General features: G+C 43.4%; 1 protein-coding gene across 4 annotated transcripts in view; it reads left to right on the top strand.

The window, feature by feature from the left end:
- Positions 1-13263, top strand: part of pax5 (paired box 5) — a 64189-nt gene that overhangs the window by 35479 nt on the left and 15447 nt on the right. For 2 of the 4 annotated variants that reach the window (XM_037764984.1, XM_037764985.1), the window contains exon 6: positions 4858-4958. In XM_037764984.1, coding sequence (XP_037620912.1) covers positions 4858-4958 — 101 coding nt within the window. Of the gene's footprint in view, positions 1-4857; positions 5037-13263 lie in introns of all 4 variants that reach the window. The other 2 variants (XM_037764982.1, XM_037764983.1) reach the window with 1 other exon arrangement.

Below are 13263 nucleotides of genomic sequence, written 5' to 3'. Positions count from 1 at the left end.
TAACAGAATGATCCCAGTCACTTCCACACAGTGAGGCATACAGCTTATTAACTAAACACTGGTATCAGATCGATACTCTGTATCGGCCGATACCCAAAGCCCAGGTATCGGTATCGGGACTGAAAAAGTCAGATCGGTGCATCCCTAATATATACAGTATATACATTTATGAACGTGTGCAGGAAACATTTTATTTCCGCTGTAACTTACATGCACAGAAATGGCAGCTGTGCAAGTGATGGGAACACAGGAAGGCGGGATCATGGCATGTGTGTTTCTGTGTGTGTGTATGTGTGTGTGTCGACAGGAGGAGTGTGTGGGGGTAAAGCCCTGTGGTGACCTGTGCCCCCAGCCAAAGCGAGGGGAAGTGGGGGGTGATCGGGGGGCAAAATGTAGATGAATGGAAGAGAATGGAAGAACTTGACTTGTGGGGCCAAAAGGGGACTATTGTATCTTAACCTATTATCTTACACACAGAGGCTGTGTGTGTGTGTGTGTGTGTGTGCGTGTGTGCATGCGAGCGTGTGGGTGTGTGTGTGCGTCCAACATGGATATGATGTTCAAGACAGGTGGGCCTGTTAAGATAGGGAATGTTTTTTCCTTGAGTTACACGTATTCTCAGTACGTTTGAAGGAAAATCATACATAGCGTTTGTTGAAAAGTCTCTTTTACACGAAGAAGAAATATTTACCCAGAATGCCACGATGACCTCTCACCCCCTTGTGCATCCACTGTGACATGCAGCAGCTTACCAGATAAAAGGCGCCGGGAGTAAGCAAAAGATGGAGGATGGAGGACGGAGGAGAGGAGGGAGGGGAGCTCCGCCCTTCACCCTGAGTTCCTCTCGGTGCCTCCCACCCCCCCAAAAAAACTTTGATCTCTGGAGTCACACACACACACACACACATGCACACGCACACACACACAAACACACACACATGCACAGGCTGGGGCTGTGAGGTCAGACTTACGACCCTTGTCCTATCAGTATGATAATCTATGTCAAGTGCAAAAAGATGCACACTGGTGGTGTCCTACCCCCTGCAGACAGACACACATACATGCACTGGAACACACAAACAGGTGACAACCCATCTACTGTAACTCTCAGAGGTATTTGGATTTAATAATTCAACTGTTCCTGGGTTGTTGAAAAAAATGGAAACGGGCAGGCCGAGTCTGAGGGAGACGGAGACGGAGATGGAGAGAGAGAGAGAGAGAGAGAGAGAGAGAGAGAGCAAAAGAGGGAGACAGAGAAGGCGGAAGAGAGAGGAAAAAGGCAGAGAAGAGAGAACAATAAGGGCTCATTGTTTGTTTTGTTCTGCTCTGAAAAAGAGGGAAGAGAAGCGCTTCCCTTCTGAGACTGACTCACAGAGATAGAGGCAGCTGTGAGTGTGTGTGTGTGTGTGTGTGTGTGTGTGTGTGTATCCGACAGTGAATAGGATTTAACCCGTCACGGCAATGAGTTTCTTTACCCATCCATGGATACAATGAGACCAGCCGGATATCAAGCTACCCACCCACACATCCACACCAACACACACACACACACACACACACACACACACACACATTCATACAGATGAACGGACAATATTGATTATCATAAGTTAAAGCTTTGTTCTTACTGCTATAGATTACAGTAGGTTCTGTCGTCTCCTTCGTTCTCTGTATGTCCTTTGTGGGTGCTCCGTCGTGACAGACTTGGGTCAGACTTTCAGTGTGTATTCAGGTGTGTGTGTGTGTGTGTGTGTTTGTGTGCGACAGAGAGAAAGCAGAAAGCAATAAGCTGGCTGAAATGGTGCCATCAGAGCTACATGATTGATCAATTGAATTCCATCATGGGGACTGGCCGGTGGGATTAAATGGGTCGCCGTGGGTTACCAGGCTAAAGCATCATACTGGCTTTATCTCCCTCCTGATTGGTCTGTCACCAGAGACCTGGACCATACACTCACACTGCATCTGTGTATATGTGTGTGTGTGTGTGTGTGTGTGTGTGACTATGGTGGAGAAAGAGAGATTATGATCAAGCAGTGTGTTTGTGAGAGAGTTGGTGAAAGAGGTTTTGTGTACTGAAAAGGTATGGCGAGGTGTTGTGAGTCATGCAGCACTGTGTGAGTGTTAGCAGCTAGATACTCTCTGATGATATGAGGTTTACTAGAAGTCTTTGAAGTAAACTGAAAAACACCCTTTGTGCCAATGACCATCACCTCTAAGAGGTTACCACCATAGACTGTCTATAAGAAGTGGACGTAGTCACCGTGATATCACCCATTGGTTTGCAGACTGCTGTTTTGAAGCCTCAAGTTTAACATTTTGGCCGTCACCATCTTGGTTTTTTAGCAACCAGAAATGACACAAGACGGTGGAGCTAAAAACCGAAGACTGAACAAGACGTTTTCAGGCGACCAAAAAGGTTATAATTAACTTTTATGAACTGAAAACACACTGAAAGGGTTAAAGTTGTAAAATGAAAACACAGACAACGCCGTGGTAGCGACCTGTCATTCACAAGGTAGCCACGCCCTAAAGCATCCCCTGCTTTATGGTCTATTTGACTCTAAATGGGACCATAATTTACTAAATGAACATCATGCTGTAGTGAAGGAGACTTGAAACTAGCGATTGAGACCATAAACTCATGTTTACAATGTTTACTGAGGTAATAAATCAAGTTAGAAGTAGGCTCATTTTCTCATAGACTTCTATGCAATCAGACTTCTTTTTGCAACCAGAGGAGTCGCCCCCTGCTGGCTGTTAGAAAGAATGCAAGTTTAAGGCACTTCAGCATTGGCTTCACTTTTCAGACCCGGAGTTTCCCACTGGTTACCACTCAAACTGGGAAAATACAGTTTGCACCAGTTTCAGTAGTATTATACAGCTGTGGAATTGTAGATTAGTATGTGCTTAAATATGCTAATCTACCATTTAAAGGATAATTTTCCTTTAGGCTATTACAACGTGGGTCTTATTGGCCATCATTCTCATTGGTAATATTAACATTGCAAACACCAAGTTATTTGTTAAGTAAGTGATAATGTACAGCGAGCCGGTCATTGTTGGTTTATTTCACAACAATGACCCACTAGCTGTACATTATCCCGCTTATTACACGGCTACTTACTTAAGAAATCATTAATTTGACACAAAAACAGTCTGCCAGAGTCCGACACCAGAACTGCGCCCATGGCAACGGTCTGTTATAAAGAAATAACAGACCGTAGACCGCCGTGATTGACCAATCAGAATCGAGTATTCAACAAAGCCGTGTTATTAAGATGTGGGAGCGGTGGGTACAGACATATGACCAGTCAGATAATAATACAGGTTGGTTAGCCAAACTTGTGAGGAAGAAAAAACTAAGTGAATGATAAATTTAACACAGAAACTGCCTGTCGGCTTCCTTCCTTTCTCAACCATGACCCAATGTACTTGCCATAGTTGAGCGCACACATACATTTCATGTGCAATGGAGGGATTATTACTGACACTTCAGCTGTGCTCACTTTCAGTTTTAGCTCCAAATGAAGCGGTTTAGAACATGTGTTTTACATTTAGCTCGTTTACATCCAGTCTAGACTGCTCAACCTCACTGCTGAACAATAATTTAAATATTAGACAATGTTGTCAAACCCTAGGTTAGGTTTACAAAAACTACTGCAGTATGGCTATAGTTAGGGTAAGATTGTGGTTAAGGCAAATAAACTATGGTTAGAGTTCAACAAAAACACTTTGTTAAAGGGGAACTCCACCAATTTTATGCATCAGGGTCTGTTTACAGGTCTTGGTGAGTTGGCTACTACCGCATATGTGAACTATAACGCAAAATATGACGAGTAGGGATGAGATCACGTTGGTCTAATGCTAAATTGGTGGCGTACTCCTTTATGGTTAGGGAAAGATAGTAACACCCAACTTGTAATAAACCAGAATTATCCTTGTTAATTGTGGTAAAGCCCCTATCGCTCTAGTTTGTTCACTTTCTGTCTTTCTACATCATTCTTTGTTTTTTCTTCAGGATCACCGTCTGGCACAAATGGATCTGTATTCTCTGTCCAAATGGAAAAAATTATATATTTGAAGCCCCTTCCCCCTCTCCACCTGTCTGTCATATCACTCCCCCCGTCACCGGACACACACTCTCTCTCACACACACACACACACACACACACACCAAACACACAGTGACCCCCAGGACTAAAATAGGCTCTCAGGAGCGGTTCGGAGCGATGAATTGGCTCTATAGCGGGGGATTTTCACCCTCATCCCCTTTTTCTCTTTATCTTTTTCTCTGGTTCTCTCTTTTCTAATCATTTGTGGGCCGCGACTCTTCAGAGTTCTTATAATTGTCTCGTTCAGTCCCTCAGCCTTGCAATAACTGCAGGATACGAGAGCTCACAGTCTAATACTGATACCACAGCAATATATATTTGTGTGTCTGTGTGTGTATGGGTGATACGACAAGAGGGACGGAGAAGTGTGTATATATGAGAGGCGAGAGTGTACTTTTGAGAGATCAAGAATGAGAGACAGCGTATGCTTGGTAATGGATTGCATTTGTATAGCGTTTTCTCGGAGTCTCCACAATCTATGAAGTCGCTTAGTCCTAAATCAGCTCACTGGGGTTCATTTGAGTCTTTGCTCAAACTTCTCTCTCCACATCTGCCTCAGTGATTTATTTTATCAACCCACGCCTCCCTTCATTCTGCTATCTGTCTGGTTGCTCCCTCTGTTATACACACACCAGACTCTCAAACCCTCTTTAAACCTCTCCTCTTTCACCTTTTTCCTCCATTAAATCTCCATTTAAAACCCCTCTAACCTCACTCCTTTCTCCTGTCTTTCTCGGTGTAGGTTTGCAGGAGTCACCGCTGGCCAACGGGCACGGCCACAGTGGGCGGGACTTCCTCAGGAAGCAGATGAGAGGGGAGCTGTTCTCGCCGCAGCAGATCGAGGTATTGGACCGCCTGTTTGACAGACCCTGTCCAATCCAATCCAGCTCTGACCTCTATGTGAGCCCTGACTCTGGCAAGGTAAGGGCGTGGCACCGTGCAGGCTCTGGGCCGAGGCTGAGTGTAGGAACAGGTTGAGGGTCAACAGCAGTGTAGTAGGGTGCTCTAATGAAAGGTACGGCTAATGCAGGAGAAAACTTTACATTAAAAACTGATGAACGAGACCATACTACACACACAACTACCTTTCGGGTCACACATTTTATTTTTCTTGTGAGGATTGCCACTGCACCAACAGGGATGCTTTTTAGCTGTGCACCCACCCAGTTTTGCTTCCCCATCCCAAACCCCTTATTTTGGGATTGATAAGTAAAACAGCCGATTTCACATGCTTGCGTAGCTAACTTTGCTAATATTATTCATAGTGATATTATTCCTAAATTTCTGTAGTTTGTTTGAGAGGGATGTATTTCCAGTTTTTGAGAACATCTAGCTCTGAGGCCTGTACTACGAAGCAAGTTTAACATACAGGGTATCTTCTCGTTATCTGGCTTAACTAACCCTAACAAACGCAATCCCACTAAACGATCCTACGATGGTGGTTATCAACTATAATATTAGACAAATACAAATAAATTAAACACATAATCCAGATTAAAAGAAACAAAATTTGCCAAATGCAGGAAGGACAGTTGGCAAAAAAACACAGACTGTGTGAATATGTAAATTACTTTTATTACTTAGATTTTATTGTTTTTAATGATATTCTTATATCTATTTTTTATTTGCTCCTAAATCCATTTCACACCAACGGGGTTGCAGCTGAAAGAATAAAGCTAAAATATTGTCATACATGTCATAATAATACATCAACAGCAATTTATTAATTTAACAAAATACACACATGTAATTATAGTCAGATCTATCGTGCCCTAGATGGGGCAGTGAAATTAAAAGTCTATTAATTTACGTATTCCCATAATTGCAGATTTTTTGCCATCTGTCCTTCCTGCATTTGTCAGTTTAAACTGTGATGCTTTTAGCCTGGATTATGACTTAAACTTATTCGTAGTTGTGTAATATTATCATATGACTTGTGCACCGAGCTCTGATTGGTCAGCAGGCGGTGCTTTTAAACGAGTTGCTCCAGATCAGGTTAGGCGTTCAGCATCAGTTACCATGGCGATCTCCCCCGATAAGAAGTGAACCACCGTCGTAGGACCCAGGGTTAACCCTGAAGTTACCTTGCTAATGCCAAATTCTGCTTCATAGTACAGGACAAAAAACATTCAACAAATGAATCTTATCTAATCTGAACTAATGGTGTATCTTTTAATTTGGTACAATTCTGTTCACATTTATTTATTTTTTTACAGAAACTCTTGTGGCCTCAAGTTTATGGGGTAAAGCAACTTCATTAAGACAATTTACATACACCAACAGATATACACAACAAAACTGTAGCGTATGGTGCCGTACCTTTCACCTCTGGTGCTTTAGATGAAATGCTTGTCTCTGCTTCTAGCTTACAGCCTGTCCTGCCTGCTATGCCTTGCCATGCCATGTCAATCTTGAGGAAATTAGTCACATTGCATTATGAAAATCCGATTTAAATATTCCTAATTATATCTCCAAAACAATGCGGAACCGTTGCATTCGTTCTAATAGATGTTTTTCTGTTGTTTTTTTCACTGAATGATCTAAAAATGTCAGCATCAAGTCGTGTTTCTCCGTCAGTCTGACAGACTGCTGTGAGTTTCTGTGGTCTGGTAGACATTGTGATGGCTGCAACAGAGACCCAGTCAGGTCTATTGATGTTCCCATTATCCAGATACACTGCAGGGGTTAATGAGCGTATTGACCCGGCTCTCATTATGACCTCACTTCCTGCTGCTCGGGGGACGGCGAAGGAGCTGTCCACATGCTGATGCATTTTGGGAATGTGCTGCATATGTTTGTGTGTGTGTGTTGTTTGCACGTGAGAGAAAAAGATGAAAGAGTTTGTTTTTGTGTCTTAATGTTGCATCTAAATTGACCTCCCGCCCTTTTCTCAGCAGTTTAGTTAATGTAAATGTGAGTGGAATAGACAGGTGTAAGTAGTACGCTGAATAACAAAATGACAACAAGCTAGCATTTGCATTCTCTCTACCTTTCCTCAGATGTCCTCTAATTTGCAGCCCTCCGATCAATATTAAGGAAATATTTTGCCCAACGTCTCAAAATGACACTTTAGTTTCCACAGCCTTTAAAATATATCCCTACTTCACCTTTATTTATTCAGTCAAAGTCAAGGGCAAGAGGACAAACACACACTAGAGTAGTGGTAGTATATGGAGTCACATGTAGGCTGCAGCCTTAGACCTCTAGGGCACAGCTTCACTGTTCAGCCCATTCACTTTCCTCTGACCGACATGGGGAGTGGAGTGGCGCAGGGCGAGAGGTCGACAGGGATTGGCTCTAGTAGCTCTATAGACTACGACTCAAGACCATAATACCCATGATTCATAGGTCAGTGTCCTCTCTGAGCCCGGTCAAGCCACTGGGGTCGGGCATAGGGGTTTTAAAACTGTGGGTCGCCCCAGGGTCAAACTGGCTTTAGGGCGTTGCATTGTGATTACAAAGAGGTGCACACACACATACACTCTCTCTCACACACACACACAAATCATCGCTATCTGTCCCTCTACCTCCGCTTCCCTCTCTCATCCTGTCTAGTCGACCACCCCCCCTTTTTCCTCGCCTGCATTTCCCAGAGGGATGATTGACAGTCATACCCTCAACACTGACACACTGACAGCTACAGCTCAGCCTCTGTGGTATGTGGGCCGAGGTGTGTGTATGTGTGTGTGTGTGTGTGTGTGAGGCGGTGCCGATGGGGTTATGGTCAAGGAGGGTCACGCTGTGTTGTGACTGACATTCCTAAAAAGCAGCCGATTGGACTGTTATCACACTATTAAATGTGCGTTATCAGTGGTTATAAGGCTCATAGATGTGGGTCAGCAGGGCCCTGGGTTTTATCATCTATTTACATGGTTGATCACAGATAGAAGGAATAAAAGAAGACAACAGCAGCAAAAGCATAAGTGAGGCGCTGTAGTATAGACGGCGTGAAACTCAATATGGGGTTGAGGTCGGGCAACGCATTCTCACTCCCAAGCCGTCAAATATCGCTGCTTGGTCCACTTAGTTAGGCTTAGGAAACGGTCGTGGTTGACGTTAATTTCACTGACAAGCAACTCGCAGGACTGACGATACCAACGAGTCACGTGACTAAAGACTGACTTAGTGAGTGTTACTTTTAGTTTCACACGGGACACGAACACTGGTTTGTTTGACCCGCCCGCCCTTAGCGGAATCTCACGCTATTAATATTACGCCACTTGCTCCGACCGTCGAATAACGCCGTGGGTGGGTTTACATTGGAGTTAGTTGAAAGCCCAGTTCGTCACATACTGTTGCTAAAGGGTGCCTCTGTGCGTCGGTTTCTGATGCAGAGGGGCGCTTACCAAACGGCGGTATTTGATGAGTTGGGAGTGAGAATGGGTTGGGTCGGGAGGCACGGATGGGACATCATGTAGTCGTCTTTGTGTTCACAAGCATTAAGTTTCACTTTCTCTTATTATTTTTTTTATTTTAAGCCACAACACAACGTTTTTCCCTAAACCTAAAGAAGCTGTTTTGTTTGTGTTCAAAACGAAATGTTTCATGTGGTCTTTAAGTTTCGCTTTCACTTTTACAACGTAGCTAGTAGGCGTAGTAGGCCCCTACTGACCCACATCTATGGTGCTTATAGCGAGCGATAACGCACATTTAATTGCCTGATAACAGTCGAATCGGGTGCCTAAAAGATGCCTGATATATACTTGGCAGTGCTGTTGATGGTGGTGCTGTTGCAGCATGTGAGGGAGCCTTTGACGTGAGGGTGAGTTAATGTGTGTGTGTGTGTGAAAGAAAGAGAAAATGACGGAGCTCAAGCAAGTAAGATAGAAACAGAGGTGCAAGTGGCTCAATATCGGGTGCCAACAGTATATTATAATGGTATACTAATATACTGTAATTTCAGCGGTCATTTCAACCTCCTCATTATCTTTTAGCTTTCTTGCATTGAAACACGAGCCTCATTCATTATTTCTTCTTCCCTCATCCCACTTGAACAGATAAAAAAAGTAAAATTGCTCACGTTCCTCACAAGCAAATCTTATTTTATGTGTCACCAGTAGTTACTCTTCTATCCCGTTTGTCTCAGACCTTTTCTGTATCTTTCCTCCCTAACAAGCCATCCTTTTATCTCATCTCCCTCTCCTGCTCTTGTTCCCCCTCTCCCCGTAGTCTATTAAGCCCCACTATTAATTTGTGCGTGCGTGCTCGTATGTGTGTCTGCATGTGTGCCTGTCAGAGAGAGTTCATTTGAATTTCCCTTCAATCACTTCCTATTACCCAGGTGATAAATCAGCAGGGCTGACGAAGCCCCCACCCATCCATGCTGCCCCCGGGTCCAAATGCCCACCCAGCACCAACCAGTCTGCCTACACTGGGATAGAGAAAGAAAAAGAGAAAGTCCTCATCAATCCCTCCATCCAAAAAGCTTAAAACGAAGCAGAGAGGTCAAAGGTGATCTCCTCTGAAGGATGGAGACGGTTAAACTGGTCAGAAGAGGCTGACAGACTCATAATGCCAATTACACAATAATGTTGCAAGGCAAAAGCCTGCAATAAGATCGCCGTTCTTGCTTTTGGCGTGTCATTTGTACGCCATGTAGTCTGGGCTGACTGAAATGTAAATGCATTTGCGTTAATATGCTACGGTCAGAACTAGTGACATAGAATAAAAACTGAGTAAGACTGCCTATGGCGGGAGGAGGTGACTAGGATGGGTCCAACAAACACAGGACTTCCAACCAGGAGACCGCTGTTCAAGACCGGTAGTTTGTTTTGTAAATTGTTTGTGACGTGATTTTTAGTGACGATTGTGACATGTTTCCGTACTTATGTTACTTTGTTTCTGTACGTATTGTACTTAGTTTATGTAGTAATTTTTTGGCCAACTAGGACATTTTTCCTAAACCTAAGACTAAGTGGTTTTGTTGCCTAACCTAAGTGAGTGGTTTTGTTGCATAATGTTACACTGAAACGCTAACCTCTGGTAGACAGACGGGTCTATTACAAGCTTTGGAGTGACACCAGGTTGCATAATGCACACTAGTATGGCTTATAACTGCCTTACTTTCGACCTATTCATAAGTGTAAATATTTAAAAATGCATCACAATTATAGTTAAATTTTTTTAGAAAGGTTCAGTCATTTCCTAAAACAACTGGGCACTGTAGTTTTTAGCAAACATAACTGAAATGTTTGTTAAAAACTACAGTGGGACCAATTCATTGTTGGTTTCAGTTTTATCATGAGACTTGTTGACAAACAGAACAATATAGAGTAGCACCAGCCTTATCCTTTCGGTTCTGTGTCATTAGTCTATAATCACTACTCTGTTCTCTGGGAGAACAGAATAGGCATTAACCACAGATACAATAATATTTAATCTAAAAATTTGAATCAATTAATCGTTCATTAATTAGCAATGTTAGCCCAATTTGTCATTCAAAAATGTGTGAACTTTTCCAGCCTCTCCCCAGAGCTGAGGTCTATCTGGCTCGTCAGGAAATGAATATCCTCCCCACTGCCGCCACGCTCAGTTTGAGCGCAGATGAATTCCTTCCCCCCAATCCTTGTCTCAGTTTGTGGGCCTCTGAGGGAATTGTATTTGTTTATAGTCAAGCCTTTTTCCATCAGGAGTACACAAGACAATGTGGAGAGAGAGAGAAGGAGAGAGAGAGAGAGAGCGATAGGGAGAGAGAAGTAGAGAGAGTGAGATGGAGAAATCGGGAGCTATTTGGAGAGTGGAGAAAAAGGGAAATACTATTATGCAAATGGTGCAAGTCAACAGGGCCAGTGTGTGTGTGTGTGTGTGTGTGTGTGTGTGTGTCAGAGGGCCGATTAGGGCTCATCTGTTATTGATGTGAAATTTGGACCAAACCATTACCCTCCCAGATCTGAGTCAGTAGACCAACCTGCTGTGTGTAAGTGACGGGGCGATGGAGAGAAACCACAGTAGTAGCCAGCTAGCACGTCAGCTAGCATATGTTGTTCAAAACAGTATATATTTTTACAGTTTAAAAAGAAATCCTGTTCATTTTTGCGTATTTACATTTCAGGCTCTGTATCCTGAACAGTATTAACAAAATGACACAAATCATTGAGTCCCCGGCCTCTATGCAGAATTGATATTAAACACTAACTTATTACAGTAATAAAGACACATATGTGATATTCACGTCTTGGGGAGGCAAAACGTGACACTGACATGCTATCCTCCGGTGGACAGGCGGGTCTATTACACGCTTTGGCGTGATATACCGTTGAATATTTCGTCGGAGATTTTGGTAAAGTTTTTTATTTTCGGAGCTAAATTTTTCATCTTGTTTTTTCTTCGTTAACATTATAACAAATTGATACAGTCAAAGCTAGTGTTTGATGGCGTCGGAGTAGTCTCATCATCGTCTCGCCTTAGTCATGGAAAAAAAAGTTGTTGACAATCATATTTAGTCATAATTTCGTTAACAAAATTAACACTGCTACATGCATCCATTTCTCCAATCATCCTTCTTTCTGCCTATGACTTCCTGCCCCGGGTCCAACTCCCCCTGCCACCCTTTCTTGTAACCCTCCATCCTGCCCTGTACGTACAACTCCCCCCTCAACCACCCCTCAAAACCCCAGCCCCTCCGCAGCTGCGTCCCTCCTCTTTGATGAGGGCTGATGGCGCTGTATGAGCGGTGGAATTGACAACATTTACGGGGCCGAATGAGAATGATCCATCTTCCTTAGCGGGCCTGTCACCCCACTGGCCAAACTTCATCATGGCCAATTACCACGGCAGACCCCTTCTTCTGTGCTACTGCTGCTGCTGCCTGGCCCCCATCTACATGGATACATGGACACATTAGACACCATTATAATAAGACAGAGAGCGGCCAAGAGAGGGAGGAGGAGGTGCTGGGATAGCATGTATGATTGGGTGAAAAAAAAAAAACTACAGGTGTGATGTGAAAGGGGGGAGAGAGGGGTGTTAAGAGAGAAAAGACGTCTTAAAAATGTGTCTGAACTGTAAAGAGAGAGAGAGAGAGATGTGTGTGTGTGTGTGTGTGTGTTTAGTGTACTGGGTAAGCTCTTATTTGGCAGGTCACAGTCCAGTGGTTGTGTTGTGTGTTGACGAGCACAGGGGTGTTTAAGAGGTCAGTGAGCACAAACACACGCCTACACTTACACCTGCACACACACATACACACACACACAGATGCAGAGGTATTAAAAGGGTCAGTGCAAAACGCTCACCTCATCACCTAAAGGAAATTCTGATTGCTGTCATTAGTGTACGCACACTCACACACACACATACACACACACACAAGTCAGCAGTACCGTGTAGAAAAAAGAGGAGTGGAAAATACGTACAACTCCCAGACCGGACAACGCCGTGGTAGCGACCTGTCAATCACAAGGTATCCACGCCCTAAAGCACACCCTGCTTTATGGTCTATTTGACTCTAAATGGGACCATAATTTACTAAATGAACATCATGCTGTATTGAAGAAGACTTGAAACTAGCGATTGAGACCATAAACTCATGTTTACAATGTTTACTGAGGTAATAACTCAAGTGAGAAGTAGGCTCATTTTCTCATAGACTTCTATACAATCAGACTTATTTTTGCAACCACAGGAGTCGCCCCCTGCTGGCTACTAGAAAGAATGCAAGTTTAAGGCACTTCCACACTGGCTTCACTTCTCAGACCCGGAGATTGTGGCCTGGCTGTGACTTAGTTAGTTATGATGTCCTTTATCCTTGTTTCTAGAAACAGGTCAGCATAAAGGCCTTGATGCCGTCTGAGGAGGAATGCCAAGCTTTAAAAAGTGTTTAACAGTCTACCTGAGCAGCTGCTAATCCAAGTTTTTTTTAGCGTTCTTTTTGCCTCTTCGTCACTACATTTGAGCACAAATTGAGAGGATTAAATTTCTTACGTTTTTGCATTTAACAGCTTTCTTCTGTTTTTCTATATGCACAGATATACAAATGCAGAAAAAATGCAAAAAGCATATAAACACACACACACACACACACACACATATATATAGCCAGCAGGCAGGTAATTTGAGCGTAGCATCATGAGCGTAGCGGCCCTGAGAATCGGTGTTTAATCTATATATAGTTGGTCATCAGTGTCATCACCATCACTCTAAATCACCACAC

The sequence above is a fragment of the Sebastes umbrosus genome, chromosome 3, assembly GCF_015220745.1.
Source record: "Sebastes umbrosus isolate fSebUmb1 chromosome 3, fSebUmb1.pri, whole genome shotgun sequence".
In the NCBI taxonomy this organism is placed as follows: Eukaryota; Metazoa; Chordata; class Actinopteri; order Perciformes; family Sebastidae; genus Sebastes; species Sebastes umbrosus.
This window is presented reverse-complemented; position numbering and strand designations above follow the sequence as displayed.